This window comes from Orycteropus afer, unplaced genomic scaffold, assembly GCF_000298275.1.
Source record: "Orycteropus afer afer isolate SDZICR_OR568_19922 unplaced genomic scaffold, OryAfe1.0 scaffold00067, whole genome shotgun sequence".
Classification (NCBI taxonomy): domain Eukaryota; kingdom Metazoa; phylum Chordata; class Mammalia; order Tubulidentata; family Orycteropodidae; genus Orycteropus; species Orycteropus afer.
Genome location: NW_006921654.1, coordinates 4946155 through 4967888, shown reverse-complemented (window position 1 = coordinate 4967888; position 21734 = coordinate 4946155). Strand labels below are relative to the sequence as shown.

Below are 21734 nucleotides of genomic sequence, written 5' to 3'. Positions count from 1 at the left end.
CCAAGAGTTTCTGATTCAGCAGGTCTAAGGTGGTTCTAAGAATTTGCATTTCTAACAAGCTGCCAGGTGATACCGATGTTGCTGGTCAGGGAGCAGCACTTTGCGTCTAGTTGCTGTGGAGTCTACTCTGACTCATGGAGACTCCATGTGTCAGCGTGGAACTGGGGTCCATAGGATTTTCAATCGCTGATTTTTCAAAAGTAGATCACCAGGCCGTTCTTACAAGGTGCCTCTGGGTAGACTCGAAACTCCAACATTTCTGTTAACAACTGAGCACACTAATAATCACTTTCACCACCCAGGGCCTCTGCACTTTGAGCTCCACTGTCGGAAAGAGTGAGTCTCATGGGAAGGAAACATTTTTTTCGACTCTAGCAATATCTTCAGCCTCACTGTAGGTTCTTTGAATCACAAAGAGAATTTTAAACTTCATTTCAACAAAGGCACAAATAGAACCAACCGTTCTATGACTGCTTCCTCTTCATCCCTGTGAACACGCCCTGATATCATCAGAACATTCAATGCAGGCCCTCCAACCAGTTCAAGTCCAGTTCAACCCCGTGCTGATCTGTCTTTCCAGATACACTGAATCAGAAGCTACTTGTTAATAAGATTTTATGTACACATAAGAGTCACCTGGGGAGCTTGTCAACTTGTAGATTCTGACTCAGTGTATCTGGGGTGGAAAGGCAAATTCTCACCAGGGGGTCGACCAGGATGACCCGTTGAAGCACTGGTTCAATGTCTCCCACAACCTTGGTGAGTTTTGTAATTTTGTTTTGCTTAACTTTGAGGACGATCAGGTGTGATTTTAGAAATACAATGAGGCCATTCTTCAAAGGAGGAAAATCCCTTCAGAGGGCAATTGTGCAGGTTTGTTTCAAGGAAATAATCCAAGTGCTGTCTGGCCCTAAAAAGTACTAAATAAATGGTAGCTGTTAGTAACACAAATAGCATGTACAATGTGCCAAATGTTTAATCTCTATAAAACTCATTTTGTAGATGAAGAATGTGAAGCATTTAGAGGTTAAGTGACTGGCTAAATAGCAGCAGGGCTGAAGATTTATCACCCCCCTGACCTCCTCTAAAAAAAAAAAAAAAACACCCAACTAGTGGCCAACGAGTCAGTCCTGACTCACAGAAACCCTGTGTGTGTCAGCCTACAGCTGTGCTCCACAGAGTCAGTGGCTGTGACCTTTGGAAGCAGATTGCCAGGCCTTTCTTCCCATACACTTCTGGATAGACTTGAGTCACCATCCTTTTAGCCGGCTGCCGAGCATGTGAACTATCTGCATCACTCAGAGGCTCCAAACCTTACCCAGCCCCCACCCCCGCCTCTTGACACAGAGCCCACAGCACAGGAGAGATCTTCACATACTACACCACATGGGGAGCAGCCACGGTTCCAGAAAAGACTTCACCTGCCACTCTGGTGGGCTCTCTCACATAGAAAAGTAGCTCTGGATTTACAGGGAGAAGGACAGGTATGTCCTCTGCCCCAGCACTGCACTGTCTCCACTTCAGCCCACCTGGGCGTATCAACTAATCTGTGTGTGTCAACTCATTGTCATCAAATCAATTTCAACTCCTAGCAACCCCATCGGGTTTCCGAGGCTGTAAATCTTTATGGAAGTAGATCGCCCCATCTTCCTTCCATGGAATGGCTGGTGGATTTGCACTGCTAATCTGCTAATCTAGTTAGCAGCCAAATGCCTTACCCACTATGCCACCAGAGCTCGTGTGTGTGTGTGTGTGTGTGTTGAAGCATTTGCCATTTTGATAGTCTTCACATGACAGTTCAGTGATATTCACTATGTCCATGATGTTGATGTTAACTAATCCTGAGCCATCCTGTCAGCAGGAGGGACTGGAGAAGTAAGCAGGGTTAAGAGGTCCCATCTCCCTTGAACAACTCTGAAAATAGCCAAAACCACTGCACGGTGTTTTAAATGTGGGAATTGTGTGGTATGTGAATTCTGCCTTAATAAAGCTAAAGCGTTCACTCCCCTGGCACCTATGGGAAAAGTTCCTTTAATAAAAAAAAAGTTCTGATCCATTTACACGATTGTCATCACCCTTCATCTACAGCACACAACAGAGAAATAAAAACCAAAGGGCAGCATAGCCACGCTCAGTATAAAAACACAGGGATCCACAAATGAAATGGGGGGCCCTGAGGGCTGGAGGTAAGAGGGAGGCAGGGAGGAGGTGAACCCCACAGCTGTGGACTGGGTTTGTGGAGGACCCAAGGGACGGTTGAGGACCTGCCTCTAACATTTGAAAATAGCATTTAAAAGAAAAAAAAAAAAAAAAAATGAGATCAGGGTGGAGGAAGAGGCATCTTTCTAAGGAGAAGGGTCTATGGCCATATCACCCTGAATGCACTTGATCTCATCTAAGGAGAAGGGTCCATTCCAGAGAGAAAGTCATCACAGGAGGGTCAGGGCCTGTCCACAGTTTTATGGCAGATGATAAACTCCCAGAAATTCGGCCTCCAAGGCAACCCTGATCTAGGCCGAGAGGTTGTCAGTGTTCAAGTCAATCTGCTTGCATTCCTCCATTCTGAAAGGCTTAGATGCTAACTCCTTTCCAGTCAGACTCACGGACTCTCCCTTCCAAGTTGCTAAGGCCACTTGACAACTTTCAGAGTCCTTGGCAGAAGAGGCGACCCAGGGCCCCTTGGAGAAGGGTGCTGTGGCCTGGGAGTTTCAATTCCTGGCCTTGCACCTGCAGACAAGGCGGCCTAGTTGTCCTCGCCGCCGCCGTACATGTCCGCCAGCTTCTTGAAGCGGCTGCCCCACTCATTCAGGTAATCGTAATCTTGGTCCTGGTCCGAGGCTGAGGAGGTAAGGGAGCTCAGCGAAGCAGCCTCGGAGCCGCTGCCCTCGTAGTCAAACACTAACAGGGAGTCGTAGGGTGGGGCCGTGGGGTCGCTGTTAGCCGTCTTCAGGTTCTGTGGCAACAGAGAGCAGAAGGCTAGGAGTGTGGGACTCTGGCACTAGCCAGCTGTGAGAGCTCAGGCAAGTGGACCAACCTCGCCGAGCTTCCATTTTCCTCATCTGAGGCCATCTCTGCCTCCTTTAAGGTTTTCAGAGATGCACAGTTAAGAAAAAAGTTACCGCTATGTCAATTCAGACTCATGGCAACCCCACATGTGTCAGAATAGAACTGAGCTTCCTAGGGTTTCCAGGGGCTGATTTTTCAGCACTGTATCACCAGGCCCTTCCAAGGCACCTCCAGGTGGACGCCAATCTCCAGCCTTTTGGTTAGCACACAAGTGTGTGAATTGTTTGCACACCCGTTGCACACTCCAGAGGTGCATGTAGTGCATCTCAAGTACTTAGCACAGGGCCCAGCACACAGCAAGTGCTCGGTGCAACCCAGGCCCATGGCAGCGGCCAAAGGCAGGGACTCTGGAATCAGACAGCCTGAGTTAGAACACAGAGCCACGTATTAGTTTTGTGACCCTGGGCAAGTCCCTTAACCTCTCTATGCTTCTGTTTCCTCATCTGTAAAAGGGTGGTACATCAAAACCCTTGTAGAGGAATAACTGAATATACATAAGTATATATGAAGCACTTATTACATCTAAAGGGAAAAGAAAAAAAAGCATCACACTGCCACTGAGTCGATTCCAACTCCTAGCGACCCTATACGACAGAGCAGAACTGCCCCATTGGGTTTCCAGGGCTGTCAATCTTTACGGAGCAGACTGCCATATCATCATTCTCCTGCAACTGTGCAGTACCTGATGGGTTCGAACCACCAACCTTTTTGTTAACAGCCAAATGTTTTAACCACTGCACCACCAGAGCTCCTCTTATTACAACAGTACCTGGCATATAGTTGAACACTATTTTCTCATCTGTAGTACGAAGATGGTAATAGGACCCCTACTCCAGAGTTAATGTGGGAATAAAAAGGGATAGTGTTTATAAAAGTGCCCAACAAGCAGACATTCTGGAAACTGTCCTCATCTAACTGGAAGGAAATACCCCAGGTATTTAGCTCCAAGGCTAAGGTATCTTCTCTAAACTCGAGGCCCTGAGCAACTTTCCTGTTTGTAAGAAATTCTTATTTCCTACAGAACTCTCAGTCATGCTTCAAGAACAGTCTCACCACCATGTTATTTCTGGAAAGCAAGAAGGGTAAACAGTTTAGTTTCCCTTCACTCAAGTGAAGACCAAAACAGAGGGGTTCGAGTCAGGGTGAGAAGCTCTGACCGCCCAACGTGTCCTCTGTCCACTACTACTCCACTACTGTCCACTATTGATCTAGTTTTAAATGTTAACCACTTTTCTTCCTTTTTTTTTTTTTTTTGTTATTAAGGACCTCCCTTCATTGATTGCTGACTAGGTACACCAAGCCGTGTGAGGCTCCTAACATATATCACCTATGTACCAGGTCAGTGGTTCTCACAACCCTGCCAGCGTAGTTGAATCACTTGGGAAAGTTTAAATAAATAAATAAATAAATAGGTGCCTGGGTCATAGGCACTGATGTTTTAAAAAATTCCTCAGATAAATCAAACGTGCAACCAGAGTTGATTACATTGAAGACACTCAGATAGCTACTAGTGATAACAGTTATCATACCCTCTGGTAGCATAGTGGCTAAAGCACTTGACTGCTAACCAGAAGGCTGGCGGTTCAAACCCACCAGCCACTCCTCGGAAGGAAGGTTGGGCAATCCTACTTCCGTAGTGATACTGCCTCGGAAACCCAAGGAGGGGTCGCTATGAGTCGGGGCCGACTCGACAGCACATAACAACAACAACAACAACAACAACAAGTAACTGCTCTGTCCAGGCCAGTGGTTTCCAGCCTTGAATAACCTGGGGATCCTTAAAAAAAGAAAAAAGGCTCAGGCCACATTCCAGATCAAGGAAATCACAATCTCCAGAGATCAGAGGCATCAGTCTTTTCCCAAGTTTCCCAGGTGATCCCAAACACACAGGCAAGCTTGGGAGCCAGAGGCCTAGCGCTGTGCTAGGTCCAGACATACCTCGGAGATATTGCAGGTGTGGTTTCAGACCACTGCAATAAAGTGAGTCACATGGATTTTTTGCTTTCCCAGGGCATATAAAAGTTATCTTTACACTACACTGTAGGAGTGTGCAAAAGCATTATGAAAAAGTTTGAAATATTGTGAGAATTACCAAAAATGTGACACAGAGACATGAAGGGGGCACACGCTGTTGGAAAAATGATATCAATAGATTTGGTCAATGCATGCTTACCACAAACCTTCCTTTTTTTTAAAAAATTGCATTATGTGCAAAGCACAATAAAACGAGGTATGTCTGTACTTTTTCATCCAATCCTTAAAACAACCTGTAACAGAGGTTCCCAGAATTGCTGCACATTGGAAATCACCTGGGATCTTAAAAAACTCAAACCCTTGTTTACTGATTATTTTTTTTTTTGTTGGAACATCTTACTGTGGTTTGGGTGAAAGTTCCTAATCTAGTCTTAACCATTCTGTAAGTTAAGGTTTTACAGAGGTGGCAACAGGAGCCCAGATGGTTACAGGAGATGCCAGAAGTCACACAGCTGGTTGGTGGTATTATGGTTCAAATTGGGTCCCACCAAACTATGTGTTCTAAATCCAGACCCTATACCTGTGGACATAATCCCATTTGGGAATAGGATTTTCTATGTTATGTTAATGAGGCCATATCAGTGTAAGGTGTGTCTTAATACTTTTGCAATATAAAAGAGCAGATTAGGCACAGAGGCAAGCTAAGCCAATGGAGGACAGACAGATGCCACATGGAGATCTCCCAGGAATGCCAGGAAGAATGCTAATGAAGCTAAGAGAAGGATTTTCCCCTGGAGAGGACAGAGAAAGCCTTCCCCTAGACCAGGGACCCTCATAGCCTCTTAAGTGTTAGAAAATAAATTTCTTTGTGTTAAAGCCACTCATTTGTGCTATCTCTGTTATAGAAGCACCAAGAAACTCAGACAGCGGTGGAACCGGCATTTGAACCCAGAGCCGAGACCCCAAGCCCATGCTCTTTTTCTTGTGCTGAGGATGCTGGGCTTGAACTAAAAGGCTGTCTACTCTAGACGAACCCCGTGACTCACCTCGATGATGAAGTTGCCAATTTCATCCGGGTTGGCAGGACGCAGACGGTACATGGGTGTGGGGATGAAGGTTGGTGCCACATCGTTGCGAAGAACCACCTCAGGCCGGCCCTCCAGACCCCGGTGGAGTTGGGTGATGTCATAGTCCTTTATGAAAATTATGGAGCACTGGATTGAGAAAGAACCTCCCCACGTCCTCATCATTTACATCTCACCCCACCTCCCTACCGGGTGGATGCCTGGGTACATAGACAGGTAAATGTTAGTGATTTCTGGAAGTCCTAGTTTCTGTCCTCTTCTGCCTTCCCAAATTAGGCACAGGCTCAAGGTCAGCTGGAGCCAAAGAGACTACAGCAGTGGATCAGATACCTTCTCAAAGAGGAGAATTGGTGGTTGATCCTGCATAAAAACTGATGCTTCATACCAGGGTTTGGTTAATGTAGCCAACATGGTCAGCTGGTAGGCCCAACATTCCCACCGGTGGCCCTGAGGGTACCCATCCCCAACCCTCAGACCGCCCAATGCCTTACCTGGTCTTCCTCGCCACCCCCTTCTTCACCATAGTAGAAGACGTTGTCGCGGGTATCATCTTCTGGGAGCAGGAGGGGCTCCTTGCCCTTCCGCCGCCTCCTCACCAGCAAGAGGAGCACCAACAGGAGGACTGAAAGAAGTTGGGAGTGAATACTCACCCCCACAACCACATGGCTGGCCAAGAGCCCCAAACCCTCAGGGCCCCATCTAATTTTAGACCCTTCCACTCAGTAGCCAGAGCAACAACCCCTATCACTAACACATTATTAACACACTTCAGTGGCTCCCTTTGCACCTGAAAAAGCCCAAACTCCTTATGACCTGGCCCCTGCCTCTGCTTCCAACCCTCCCACTCACCCATGTTAGCCTCCTCTGAATTCCTCAAGTATATACCATGTAGTTTTCCACTTCAGAATCTTTAATAGGCTTTCCCCACCGGAACACTCTCCATGTATAGGACTCTTTCCCATCCTTCAGGTCTTAGCTTAATATTACTTCTTCATAGAGATGTTCTGTCATTTCCTCCACCTATAATTTTATGTGTGTATATATATATATATATATATATATATATATAAAAAATTCTGTATCTTCCCCATATTGGTAGTATTGCTCCTTATAAAAGTCCTTCTTTGTGGGGATGGGGACCTCCCAGCAGATGCTCACTTGAACCCAAGGCATATATGTCTAATGGTGACTGATAACCCCACTTGGACTGCCTGGAAAAGTGGCTCTTTCCACCATTCTTCCCCAATCGGTAAATGGAAATTCCATGTTTCTAATTGCTCAGGCTAAAAGCCCAAGAATCATCAATCTGGGTATTTGCAAAATGCCTTGAAACAGGACCACCTCCAATGCTGCCTTCTCGGTCTGAACCACGATCTCATTCCTGGATTGTGGCTAACAGCCGCCTAAACAGTCTTCCTTGACATCATCCTGGTCCTTTACAGTTTGTTCAGTAGAAATTCTGTAACATTCCAGTCAAATCACATCACTCTTCCGCTCAAAACCTAACCTCCCATTCTTAGAAGAATAAAGCCACAATCCTCATAACAGCCTACAAGGCCCAACATGATGATCTGCTGCCCCTATTACTTCTCTGACCTCCTCTCCTATGCTTTTCCCTCTCACTCCCTCCCAGCCATGCTGGCCTCCTTTCCACCACCAGGCACAATCCTGCCTCCAGGCTCCTGCACTTGTTCCCTCTGCCTGGAATGCTCTTCCCCTAGATATCGGCAGGATTGGCTTCCTAATCCTTCAGGTCATTATTTGAATATCCCCTTCCCAGTAAGGCCTTTCCTGGCCATCCTATTTAGAGCTGCCGACCTCATACCCATCTTGGCATTCCTGTTTCATTAACTGCTGTGTCTGCAGTGACCACACCAGTATTCAGCACACAGTAGAATGAAGACATAAACCAGCTGCTGTCAACTGATTCTGGTGCATGGCAACCCCACGTGTGTCAGAGTTTCAATGGCTAGACTCCTCATCTAAACCCAAGGCTTATGTCTAATGCTTATTGATTGTGGTGGTTATATTTGTGTGTCAACTTGGCTGGGCCTGGTTGATGGCTGGGCAGCTGGTGGTAGTTATTCCCCATGATGAGACTGGCAATCAACTCCATGGTGGGATCTACCACAAGCAGCTGAGTAGCTGCTTTGGGGATGTGGTCTGTTTCCTAAGCAGCAGCTCTGGGAATGGTCTCTAGCATATGGCACACTTGGACCCTGCATGTAGCTGTGCCATTGTGCAGCAGCCTGCCATGCTCTGCCGACCTGGGGACTTATAATGGATTTGAATTTATGGCCTGCTGTGTGGTTTGCTAACATTGGGACTGTGCCTTTTTACTTGTCAACCTTGGGCTTGGCAGCCTCAGCAGCCAGCAGCTGTCTGAGTGAAGAAAAGCCTCTAGCTTCAGTGGGCCTGAAGCTGGAGGCAAAGCTGAAGCCCAAGGCTGAGGGGCTTTCACCCAGCCCCTAGAGCATGGCACTTTGAACTTGGGATTTAAAGCCTCCAAAATGTAAGAGAATAAACTCCTGTTAAGGCCATCCCATTTGTGGTATATATTCCTGTCAGAGTGGCACTAGGGAACCAGAACACTGATCAGCAGGCCTTTCTTCCAAAACACCTCCGGGTAGATTCAAACCACCAACCTTTCAGTTAGTAGCTGAATGCTTAACAATTTACGCCACCCAGGCTCAGTAAGTATATTGAGTGAATTAAAGTTTGCCCTTGTTGTAGTCTTATCTGTTCAAATGTATGTTTTCTGTGCAAGGACCAAGTTACGGAGTAAAAAAAAGCAACTGTGATAGGTTCTACCTTTACAGCAAAACTTTAATTTTAATTAAACAGCTCTGCCCACTACACTAGTGGTTCTCAAATTCTAGCTACCTCAAAGTCCCCTGGAGGGCTTGTTAAAACACAGATTGCTAGACTCCCATCTCCAAGCTTCTGAATCAATAGATCTGAAGTACCCACCCACTGCCATTGAGTCGGCTCCAACTCATAGTGACCCCTCCTTGGGTTTCCAAGGTGATATCACTACAGAAGTAGATTACTCAACCTTCCTTCTGAGGAGTGGCTGGTGGATTTGAACTGCCAGCCTTCTGGTTAGCAGTCAAATCCCTTAACCACTATGCTACCAGAGCTCCTAGAGCTAAAGTGAGGCCTAGTAATTTGCTTTTCTAACAAATTCTGGGTAATGCCAATGCTGCTGGGCTAAAGGCCACACATCAGAACTACTGCCCTAGCCTCTTGACTCTATGTTGGCAGGGCCAAGTCTGTTTGCTCACCACTGTTTCCCCAAAGCCTGCACATTTCAGAAGCTCCATAAATATCTACTGACTGATGGATGCTACGAGAATTAAGACCTCAAGGAGATACACAATGTTGCTGGCCCCTTATCCCATAAGTTCAGCATAGAATCGGCTCTTTTAATGACCCCATCCCAGTACTCACACAGCAGAGCCAGGACAGCCCCCAGGATGGGGAGGACGAAACCCCCCTTCCAGGGTTCAGGGCAGGTTCCCACGTGGCCATTACAGTCACACACGGTGGCTCTGATCACTGTGAGCTGTTCCTTATTGCCGTGGTCAGACAGAGAAAGGTGCACGTCATATGTGTCTTGCTTTAGGAACTTCTTCAGGGACAAGGCCACTGTGTCTCCTGGGGTGGACAGAGGATTTATCGGTCTTGGGACACCATATGTGAGTATACCATGTTGAAGGTTTGAGGAGACAGCCCTGCATCTGGGCAATGGGGAGCAATATTCCCAAGATAGACTTAGATAGGCCAAGTGCTAAGAATTGATATTTGGTCAAAGCCAAATCTGCTATCATGGAAAGGATTATTTACTGGGATAAAAGAATAAATTAGTAAATTTATTGGAAAAAAAATCACAGTATTTTTTAAATATTAAGGTTTAAAAGTGATGTCATACAGGAGCAATAATTTCTCAGCACTATCAACTGCTAACTGTCGTTGCTTCTAAAAGAATATGTTATGAATGGAAAACCAATTTGCTCTGTGAACTTTCACCCAAATCACAATAAAAAGGTTTTGTTTTTAAATTTAATTAATTAAATATATTCTTCCTAAGAGATCTAGTTACTCACTCTCTTATATTCCTATTAACTAGCCACTTATTTTTGCACTTCACTGCTTTAAGGTTTACTACTATATATGATTGTAGCATCTTGTTTTTGCAATAAAAAACTTTATATCTCCAATGTATGATAGAATTCAATATATGAAACTCATATTTCAAAATGAGTATTCAGTTATTAATGCATCCAAGTTACACATGCCTTATTTAGATAACTGATGTGATCAAAGAGGATCAGAGAGGATATTAACCTGTAGTATCACAAAATTAGTGACTGCACACAAAATTCAGAGAAACCAGAAATAGGCATTGGTCTAACTAGCCTTCAAAGGCCCAAGGTGAGTGGCAGGTTTTGGCTAAGTACAGAGCAGAAGCCAAGCCTCAGTGTGGCCCACACAATAGGCCCCACCACTGGGAGACTGTGTGGTAGTCCTAGAGTATGTGTGTGTTGGGGGGAGTATTGTTACGGGTCAGGGGTCTCTTTGAAGAAAGATCTGCACAAGGCACCCTTCAGTTTAGACCCAAATTTCTCAAGGAGGAGCTGTAGACTTGGGCAAAACTATATTTTATCATAAAGAACTTTCCTAAGCCTTGTAGGTCCCTACCACTGAATGCCCATAGTGACCTCTAATCACAGGGTTAATCACAAGCAACCCTCACATTTCTAACCCACCAACCCTCCCAGGCTTGCCTGTAGATCTCACACTGACCTCAAGGCATTTTCAGCTTAAGGGCTCTACACATTCACTGGCCCCCTCTTAATAAAAAGACCCAAAAGGAGAATTTACCCTGTTCCTATTCAGCAACTGCAGAGAGAGATAGTTCTGCAGACTGATTATTTGGTCCACCATGCAGACAGGCCACCTCAGGGTACATCACCATGCCTACCATCACCTGCTCCTAGGCTGGTGGACTGATTTCTCAGTTGATGATGATGATGATGATGATGATGATGATGGAGGCCAAAATGATGCTTACTATGGACCAGGACTTACTCTAATCCTCATCGCACCTTTAAGAGGTAGTTACTATTATTATTTTCATTTTACAATGCAGAAATTGAGGTGCAGGGAGGTTAAATAACTAGCCCAGTGTCACATGGGGTGGAGTTTGGGTTAATTCTTCTGACAACAGGAACAAAGTGAGATAGAAAAACTAAATTAGAACCAAGAACTGGGTATTGATACTATTAGCAGGCACTGGTACCATCAGGGTTTGGCCACAGCTCTCACACTTCCATGGAGCCAGATCTGGGATTGCTGTTGGAAATGACAGTGCTAATTGGGTATTTTGACGAGGGGCAGAGCCTGAATGTAGTGGTTCCCCACTTCTCTTCTGGGAGACTGGAGCCCTAAGAGGAAGGGGCAGCACTTTAAACCACAGTGATGTAGTTTCTCCAGGAGCCTTTTAGGCACCTGGGGCTGCACCTACCTTTCCTATGCACCATGAGATGCCAATAGGACCTCTCCTCCAGTCCTTGTGACAACTGTATAAACCCACTGAAAGCTGACCACCTCAGAGCTGGTGATGAGAAGGAGGCAGGACAGGGAGGCAGAGGGAGAAAGCGGGGACAGTGGCTCTGGAGCCAAAGCCTGGCTTCAGTTTCTGCTCCACAACTTAACCATTCTGTGTCCTCTGTAAATGAGGACAAAAATACTGAGAGGGTGGTGCTGCTGTTAGGTGCCACCAAGCTGCTCCCAACTCACAGTGACCCCAAGTGCAATGGAACAAAACACTGCAGTCCTGTGCCATCCTCCCAATCAATGCTATGCTTGGGGCCACTGTTGCACAGAAGGTGGCAGAAATATCAAATAACGAAAAAAGCATCTTGCTTATCACCAGGGTTAAATAAATGGTAGGCAGCAGAGCATCATGGTAAACCAGACCAAATCTGGCACCACCATTTTCTAGCCATGATACCTCTGACAAGCTCTTTAAGCATCTGTGAACCCGTTTCCTCTTCTGTAAAATGCATGTATGTGTAACAATAGTCTCTTCTTCAAAAGGCCGTTGTGAGGATTGTTGTTGTTATTTGCCGTTGAGTCGGCCCCGACTCATAGCGACCCCTCCTTGGGTTTCTGAGGCAGTATCACTACGGAAGTAGGATTGCCCAACCTTCCTTCCGAGGAATGGCTGGTGGGTTTGAACCGCCAGCCTTCTGGTTAGCAGTCAAGTGCCTTAGGCACTATGCTACCAGAGCTCCCATTGTGAGGATTAAGGAATCTAATTTCTGGAGCATTTGAAGCAGTGTCTAGCATGCAGTAAGCATGCTCAGTGTGTGTTAGCCATTACTGTTGTTAACTGCCATTAAGTTGGCTCCTGACTCACGGTGACTCCACATACAACAGAACAAAAAGCTGCCCAGACCTGCACCATCCCCGTGACTGGTTGTGGATTGGACCGTTGGGATCCAGAGGGTTTTCCCTGGCTGATTTTCAGAAATAGGTCACTAGACTTTTCTTCCCGGTCCATTTTAGTCTGGAAGCTCCACTGAAACCTGTTTAGCATCACAGCAACATGTAAGCCTCTGCTGACAAGACAAGTAGTGGCTACACAAGAAGTTCATTGGCTGGGAACTGATCTAATCTTCTGCATGGAAGGCAAGAATTCTGCCAGTCAACCACTGCTGCCCCTGACTCTCACTATGTGATACTGGGTGAGTCACTCCCTCTCAGTTCTTCCACCTGAACAACGAAGGTGGCTGGGCCAGAATGGTCTCTAAGGGCCCCTGGGGAATTCCAAAGGGTTACACGAGGTTAATGAATGACCTTTGATTCTGATTCTTGAGGAGATGGTTACCTGTGACCCACAAGATGCTGGGGCAGGGTCCTGGTAGAGGACAAACACCATCCCAGCAGAGCTGTCACCCACCTGCCACTGCCATTCAGTTACCTTTCTCATTGACTTCTGCCATCCAGTGCATGTCTGAGTCGTGGGTGAGCTGGGCCTGGAAAGGGGAGGTGTGGGGGTACAGGTCCTTGTCTGTGATGTTCAGCACTTGGGGCACAGGGTTCTGGTTGCAGATCTTGATCTGTCGGGGCTCAGGGACTGGACCATGGTCATTGACATCGATAAGCGTTAGCAGGAGCATTCCTGTGCCAGTGGTAGGAGGACTCCCTGTTCATAATTACACAAATGATTGCTTTTCGGCATCTGCCCTTGGTTGGCCTGATGAATCAATGTTAGGTTACCCGAGCAGTGTATCCAGATAGCCACTACCAATCTGTCACGAGGGGAAACCTACTGACAATTTTGGGGCTAATCTAGTGTTTGCCAATCAGTTTCTGGGATGCTTCCCTTCACAGCCCTGCTGTAATTTCTCAACTGCTTCTAGGCCCTGGCTGACTAGGTATCAAACCAGAGATGGTAATCCCATCATAAGCCCCAGTCCTATAGGGTGTGCCATCACTAGTCAATCACGATACTTTCCCAGTGTTCCCAGTGCATTCTTAAAATCTTACTCAAGACATTGATCTAGGCAGTCCCTATCAATCAATCACAAGGGGGAAATGACAGGCCAGTTCAGGTTCAGGGCTCAGTGAACTACAAATTTAGGCTGAAGGGAGCCCTTAGGATGATACCTCTTAACTCTCAGAATTTTAGAGATTCTGAATCATAGGCAGCCACCCTAGGAGCAGTCATTAAATGCTTCTCTGAAAGATCCCTTTGACTCTCCAGAGTGGTTTGGTGACATCCCTTCCTCACATCATACTCTACTTGTGGGGGAGAGGGAGACAGGCTGTTTCATGCCACCAAGGAACCAAAGGTGCTCCACGAGGAAGGGCTGAGAGGAAGCTCTTACCATCATCCGTGGCCAAGATCATGACTTCGTAGATATTGTTCTTCACAAATTGCTCATCCTCGCGGTCTAAGACACCCACAGCAGTGACCTGCCCACTGTCTGGGTCCATTGCCAGCCACCCTGCTGGGTCTCTCAGAATGTGGTAGCTGAAGAAGAGAAGGCGAGAAAGTCACATCCAGACTTATCATTCATTTTGGTGACATCATTCAAAGCCTTCTCATGTCAACTGGCAAAGGTTATCAGGCCATCTGGCTTCCTGAGTAGGAGCCCATGGAAAATGCATCTCACCTATGAATGGGAACCTAAAGCAACAGGGGGGCGGCCCTGCAAAGAGGGAGGGGAAATGCCAGGAAGGAGAGGTTCCATGCAGGGGTGGTATTCCAAATACTGAATAGTCTTCATGATGGTCAGAACAAATGCTGGCCATAATAAACAGCACACCCAACGGTTCTGGTGCATCTGGCACCAGAATTGGAGTCCAGCTCCTGAGTACCTGATCTTCTGATTCTCCGTGTCAGGGTCCTGTGCAGTGTAGGTGCAGACGGGCTCCCCAGCAGGGATGCCCTCCTGGACCTCGATGACATTGGAGGGTGGGACAAACACGGGTGGCTCATTCACATCCTCCACGTGGACCACTATGGTGGCTGTGGAAGTCGAGAGCTTCACCACAAAAGGACTCTCATTGGTCACTTCAACGTACAGGGTATACTGGTTTTTGGCCTCAAAATCCAAGCCCTAGGAGGAAAGAGGAAGAAACACTTGAGCCACCATTTTGGGAGGAGACCCCAAGCAGTGCAGTGACGTTAGAGGGAAGGAGTGAGGGTATGAGACCCCCATCAGCAACAATGCTGCCCTCCTCTCCTCTAACACCTCTTGTGTTTTATGAGTAGGCAGCCAGTGGGGTCTCTCAGAATATCCTAAAAGCAATTTGACTAGTAAGTTCTAGAGCACTGGTCCCCAGTGGGGTGGTGACAGCCACTAGGGGGTATTTTAGAAACTTATGGAGGTATTTCTAGTTGTCATAACGATTGGGGGTACAACTGGTACTTACAGGCCAGGGCAGGGATGCCATGCACTACAATATTACTGTCCCATGTCCCGTGTGACTTTCCAATATCCCCTCAGACATTTATAGGTATGAAAACCTGTTTATAATTGGAGTCTAGAATACGTTTTATCGCAGGTCAGTGAAAAAGTGGAATCCCCTTAGTTAGATGGATTGATGCAGTAGCTGCAACAATGGGCTCAAACACAGCAATAATTATGAAGGTGGTACCTAACAAGAATGTATTTTACATATAAGCCAAGTTTTTGGTGTGATTTGAACATGTAGTGAATCCAGCTTCTGAGGGGAGCTTGTGCTTTGAATTTGCTCAGGACTTTCTCAAAAGTTGTTTATTCGCTGTGCTGGCAAGTCACCACAGTGACATCAATACCACTTGAATATCTGAACCACCAGGGCGACCTACTGTATCCACTGCATTCAGGTGAATCTATGAATAGCTGCAAGGAACTCACCACTTCATTATGTTCTTGAGTCTAGTTGTGCCCAAAGGTTTACATACTGAAATATTTCATTATCAGTAACTTTGCTATAAATCTCTCCTTTATTTTACAGTTAGGGCATTCTATTTTTTCAGAAATTTTATGGATTGGGTAAGTTATATTATAAGTAAATTCATTTCAGAATGTAAAAGAGGCCTCACCATTTGTTGCAGAAAGAGGACACTGAATCCTCTGGAAAGGGTGAGAAGAGTCTTAAAAGTATTGAGTAAAATGCTGCTTCTCAAAGAGGGGCAATCTTTATAATAAACCAGGAGGCAAGAGCAATCCAAGAGACATAAGGCTCATCTTCCTGAAGCATTAATTTTATTCAAAAGCTTTTTGAGAGACAAGGTTATACCTGCCTACTAAGTAATCTTAGAGATTTTACTGTTCAAACACTGAAATACGTGTTATGGGGTAAATGCAAAAGAAGCGTGACTTCAAACAAAACAGGTTAACTTTTGCAGCTGGGAGACCATCCTTGTGAGAGGACTGACTGGGGGCAACTGCTGGACACTGGGATCTAGGAGGAAGGACAGAACTGGTCAACTTCAATTAGATCAGCAACTCTTACCTGTTCATGAATTGAGGGCTTACGTAAGATTTAGTTTGAACATCAGGGGGCAGGAGAGTATGGACGGATGGACACTGGGAAGAGGTAATTATGGGGAGGAAGTGGGAGGGGACCTGTTGCATTGTGGTAAACTGTGGTCAATGACATGAGACAAAGTGTATGTGAACTGCTGTATGGAAAGTGAATTTGCTCTGTAAATCTTCACCCAAATCACAATATTTAAAAAAAAAAAAAAGTAAAAAAAAAGATTTAGTTTGAACAAAGGGATCCCCATATAAAAGAGACCAGGACATTGCTGGAAGCCACTGACCTGGTGTACCACCTGGTGAATGGTTTGGGGCAGGTGGCCATGTAGTTCTTCCTGCATTTAGGGCAGGTGTGGCCTTCTAGTACTGGAAGCTGCAGACTAACTTCCCTAGAAGTGACCCTTGTCAAAGCCAAAGCTGACTCACCTTCCTGGTTGTCAGGATACCCTGGTTGCTCTCAGGGTGGGTGGTGATGGTAAAATGGTCCCCCTCATCACCTCCCACAATGTGGTAGGTGGCATGCCATGCTGGCGAGTTGGGGATGTCCAAATCAGTCACTGTCAGCCGCTGCACCTCATGGCCCACTGCGTTTTCAGGCACCTGGGCCTCATACTGTCAATGGGGGAAGCACAATACACTCAGAGCTGAGAGACCACCCGGAGACTGTGCCACCCTTTGTAGCTGTGACTTTTCATCCAATTCCAGGGAGCCCTAGCCCCTCACCAGCTCCTGGACCACCCAACCCGTTTCTCAGGTTTTCAGGGCATACACCAAGTGCAGAATATCACAAGTACCAGCCTCATAGCTCTGGTCAGCCCAGACCAATTTGGGGCCTGCCTGGCCTTCAGCCAGGGTCTGACACATGCAGAGGGATCTCTGTGGTCTGGCTGCGTGAGACCCTGCCATGTGTACCCACCCACCTGCCATACATGAGAAATGTGTAAAGGAGGGTGGCAAGAAAGTGCCTGAATGCCCTGGGGCACTGACCGGGAATTCTTTGGTGGGTTCTGGGACAGGTGCCAAGGGCATTAAATTTTAATGAGGCTGAAACATAATGGAGAAATGTTCAGCAGCCAGAGCCATCTAAAGCCAGGAGGGGGCAACCTTGAATAGCACTGGGTCCTCTGTCACTGGAGGTACAAAAGCATTAACTGAGGAAGGAAAAAAAAAACCTCACTGCCATTGAGGAGTCGGATCCAACTCAGAGCCACCCCTCCTTGGGTTTCCAAGGCAGTGTCACTACAGAAATAGATTGCCCAATCTTCCTTCCAAGGAGTGGCTGGTGGGTATGAACTGCCATCCTGGTTAGCAGTCAAATACCTTAGGCACTACACCACCAAGGCAAGCAAGGTGAAAAGGAAGTTTTCATATCAACAAAAAATTTTTATATAGCGTATTTATTATGTATCAGACATTGTGTTAAGAACTTTACACAGATGACCTCATTTAGAAGTGAGAACAGTAATGGTCTCCATTTCACAGATTAAGAAATGGAGCTAGAGAGGTTAAAGCAGCTTGCCTCAGATCACACAACTAGTAAATGTGGGGCTGGTTCCAGAGTTTCCTTAGGAAAAAAGACCTTTTGTCCTTTATTTCTTTTTTTAACCTAAAAATACATTTCTTATATATTTCAGCCTTTAAAAATTGCAAATCTGTTTTTTATCAGTATAAATTTGCTGTATGAAAATAAATTGTATAGGGACAGACAATGGACAAGTATTATGCTGATACTGTATCAGTGTTACATTAAACTATAAACTATATTAAAAAAAAAAAAAACCAAACCCACGGCCATTGAGTTGATTCCAACTCATAGCGACCCCCGTAGAGTTTTTAAGGCTTAATCCTTTAAAAAAAAAAAAAAAAATTGTATGTTCTCTGCTTCCTTTTTTTTTTTTTTAATTGTGGTAAATATATAGGTAACAAAATATTGGTCATCTCCACAATCTTCACATATACATTTCAATGACATTAAACATGTTCATCATGTTGTTCAACCATCACTATCCTGAATTTTTCTGTCACCCTTAATAGAAGCCCAGGGTCCTGTAAGCATTGTCTTCCTTTCCCCTGGCCCTTCAGGATTTGATAGGGAAGAAGGAAGGGATGTTACCTCCTGAGGCTCAAACATGGGTGCGTGATCATTGGCATCAAGGATTTCCACCACTGCCACTGCCGTGGTGGTGGAGCCATCTCCATTCATGTCTGCGGCCTGAATGGTCAGTGTGTACTCAGGTACCCTCTGGGAGAAAGAGCAGAGCAGAAGCCACTGCAAGTTCAGTCTGAGGAGCACCTTCGCCTGGGCTCCACCAGGCAAGCCTTGGATGTGAGGGAGTGTTTCTCACATCCCTGCTCTCAAGGCTCTCTTGGCTCCTTGTCCTACTCCCTCCCCAGTGCCAGAGAGAACAGAAGAACCTAAGCAGGGTATGGGGTGGGGAATGCAGGTACAAACAGTTCTCCTGGGCCCGTCCTGGGGAACCCCAGCCCCTGGTTAGTCCGGAACAGGAACTAAAAGTAGGAATTTGGGCAAAGGTACTAATTAGGAAACAAGAGACAACTGTAATATCCATGGAGCTAATTCTACTTTGTAGCACACAAGGGACAAATTCGGGCAGTGTGCATGTTAAGTGAGCCATTCTAAGAGGAAATGAGAAAACCTACAAAAAATACCAAACGTGTGCATTTTACAGCTGCCTCCTCAGTCTCGGAGGACATTTAACGAGACTGTTTGGCAGCAGACCATCAGCCCAAGGGAGCTGTGGGACATCAGCACATGGACACAGCAGCAGCCATCCCCAGCTGATTTGGGTCCCCAATTCTCTTCCGTGGGCTTTGAGGGCAGGGACGTGGGTTTCTGCTCTGAGTGCCGGGCCCCAACCCAGCAAGCCTAGGCAGGCCTCTCAGGACCACTCACTTCCCGGTCCAAGCCACTGGAGACAACGTTGATGGTGCCTGTGCTTCGGTGGATGGTAAACATGAGATCATGTGGGTCCTTTGGCTCTTGGTTATGGATGGAGTAAGCAATCACCCCATTGTAGGTGTTGATGGCATCGTCCTCATCTGTAGCTGTCACCTGCATCACAGGAGTGCCTAGAAGGAGAAGGGGTGAGTGAGTCCAGCCCTATCCACTTTGGAACTCAGAGAGGTTCCACCCTACCCACCAGCTTGGACTCATCTGCTCCTCTGTGTCAGAGATTCCTAGTTAATATAGAGATTCCAGGGCTCTGCCCCAAGACCATTCTGGTTCACGAATCTTGAGATGGAGTAGGGGAATCTGGATGCTTACAAAGACCCCAGGTGATCTGATATACAACCAAGGAAATCAGGTGCAGAGAGGTCTCCCAGCCTTTAAGGTCACTCTAGATGGTTCCAAAATTTAATCCAAGGTCAGGTCTGGGCCCAGGAGACCCACAGCTGTCCCCTCCTCAATCCTCTGACCTGGCAGTGCTCCCTCCAAGACGCTCCCTCTGAAAACATCCTGGGTGAACTTGGGCTTATGATCATTCTGGTCTGTCACAATGATGGAGATGTTCATGGGCTCCTCCACGGAGGCACCGTTCTCAGACACAGCATGGCCAAAGAGCTGTGGGTGCACAGGTCTGGGATTAGCATGGCTACCCTCTCCACTCCCTACTAGGGCTCTGCTTCTTGTCCCCTAATTTACACTGGATGCTAAAGACTACTTGCCTCATACTTGGCAATCTTCTCTCGGTCCAGTGGCTTACTCAACAACAACCAGCCATTCTCCTTCTCTATGGTAAAGACACCCTCGGGAGGGCTATCAGCCCCAGGCCCTGTGATGCTGTAGAAAATCTTGGTGCCTCTGTCATTATTAGATTTGAGCTGGAAGCAAAAGAAAGTAGCAACTGACAAAGTGACAAATGTCTCACAATTGTAGTAAAGAACACTCTGTAATGGTAGAAACCTCAGTATCATCTTATCAGGCTCTCTGCCCACGACAGAGTTATCCCTCTGCAGACCCAAGGGTAAGCAACTACATATTCAGCCTCTGAACATGGTCCCTGAAGCCATCAATGATTCCCTGGAAGAAGGGATAGTCATACCTGATATAGCCTCTGGGGAAAGGGACCCTTGCCATTCTCAGGGACATAAATTGGTGGGGCCACCCACTCTCTCTTGCGTCTTCTTAAGATACGTTTATATGGGAAGCTCCCCAATGTCTTCCTTTCCTGCAAGAAGAAAAGACCCTTAACACAGATGTGCAAACATCAAGAACACACTCCAACATCTCCTCATCTACAGGAATTAAGGGTGAGGAGAAAGACTTAGATGGGTCTATTACAAAAGGAAACTTAGGAATAACCCAAGTGGTCATTTACAGAGGACTGATTAAATACACTACAGTACATCTAGGAGCTCTGGTAGCATAGTGCCTAAGGAACTTGACTGCTAACCAGAAGCCTGGCGGTTCAAACCCACCAGCCACTCCTCGGAAGGAAGGTCGAGCATTCCTTCACTTCTGTAGTGATACTGCCTTGGAAACGCAAGGAGGGGTCGCTATGAGTTGTGTCTGATTCAACAGCACATAACAACAACAACAATACTACATCTATCTAGTGAAATACTATGCAGCTCCAAAAATGAGGAACAAGGAAGCACTCTATGTACTAACATAGAAAGGTCTTTGATTTTATATATATATATATATATATATATATATATATACACACAACCGAAAAGAGCAAGAAACAGAACAGCTTAATGCAGTGCTTAATTTGCACTGTGTACTCTTCCACCTTTGTGTAAAAAGGTATAAAAATAAGACATTTTTCATGTTTGCTTATATATAAAGAGACCAAGTCTGTGAGGAGGCAGGAGAAAATGACAGTGGTGATCTGTGAAGAGGGGTTAGGAATTGTCTAGCTATATTAAGTATCAAAAAATGGTGCAGACATATGAAAAGTATATCTGCTAACAAGCCTTTGCATGAGAGGAGAAAGAGAGTCTGTTTTTATTTCTACATCAAGATATATATAAGATAAGATCTGGAAGGAAAGATAAATCAGTAACAATGGCTCTCTCTGTTTTCTCTTAGAGGGGTAGAGAGGAAATTAAGCAGATGGAGACAGTCAAGGAGAGATTTTTGTTGTTGTTGCATAACTTTTTTATATTAAAAATACAAAACATTTTATATTAAACAATTTAAAACCATGTGGATATATTAGCTATACAAAATATTAAATTCAAGGAAACAAAATTTAGCTAATAAAGAATGTTCGCCTTGAGCATTATGCTCTTTTAAAGAATCACCTAATTGAGATTAGATTGTCAATAATAACTAAACACCAATGAGAACATGAAGGGGTGGAGCCTACATTAATGGTGGTGAAAGAGTAAGGGCACAGTGAGGGAGAATGGGACACAATGGGACATGTGTAACCACTGTCAGTGAACTGTACATGTAAAAATTGTTGAATGGGAGTTCCGGCAAGATGGCGGACTAGGCAGAAGGACTGCATAGACCTTCTTCAACAAAGAAAAGGGAAACCAGTTAACACAGACACAGAAGACAATCTTGGACCCCTGAGCCTTGAAGGGAAGGATA

General features: G+C 45.9%; 1 protein-coding gene across 1 annotated transcript in view; it reads right to left on the bottom strand.

Moving 5' to 3' along the window:
- Positions 1–2743: 2743 nt before the first annotated feature.
- Positions 2744–21734, bottom strand: part of CDH3 (cadherin 3) — a 47475-nt gene continuing 28484 nt past the window's right edge. Inside the window, exons 4-16 of the mRNA XM_007940403.1 lie at positions 20233–20358; positions 19856–20011; positions 19607–19751; positions 19083–19258; positions 18282–18410; positions 16595–16780; positions 14517–14758; positions 14024–14169; positions 13114–13338; positions 9576–9782; positions 6617–6747; positions 6087–6233; positions 2744–2953 (exon numbers count right to left, since the gene is read on the bottom strand). Coding sequence (XP_007938594.1) covers positions 2744–2953; positions 6087–6233; positions 6617–6747; positions 9576–9782; positions 13114–13338; positions 14024–14169; positions 14517–14758; positions 16595–16780; positions 18282–18410; positions 19083–19258; positions 19607–19751; positions 19856–20011; positions 20233–20358 — 2226 coding nt within the window. The remainder of the gene's footprint in view (positions 2954–6086; positions 6234–6616; positions 6748–9575; positions 9783–13113; positions 13339–14023; positions 14170–14516; positions 14759–16594; positions 16781–18281; positions 18411–19082; positions 19259–19606; positions 19752–19855; positions 20012–20232; positions 20359–21734) is intronic.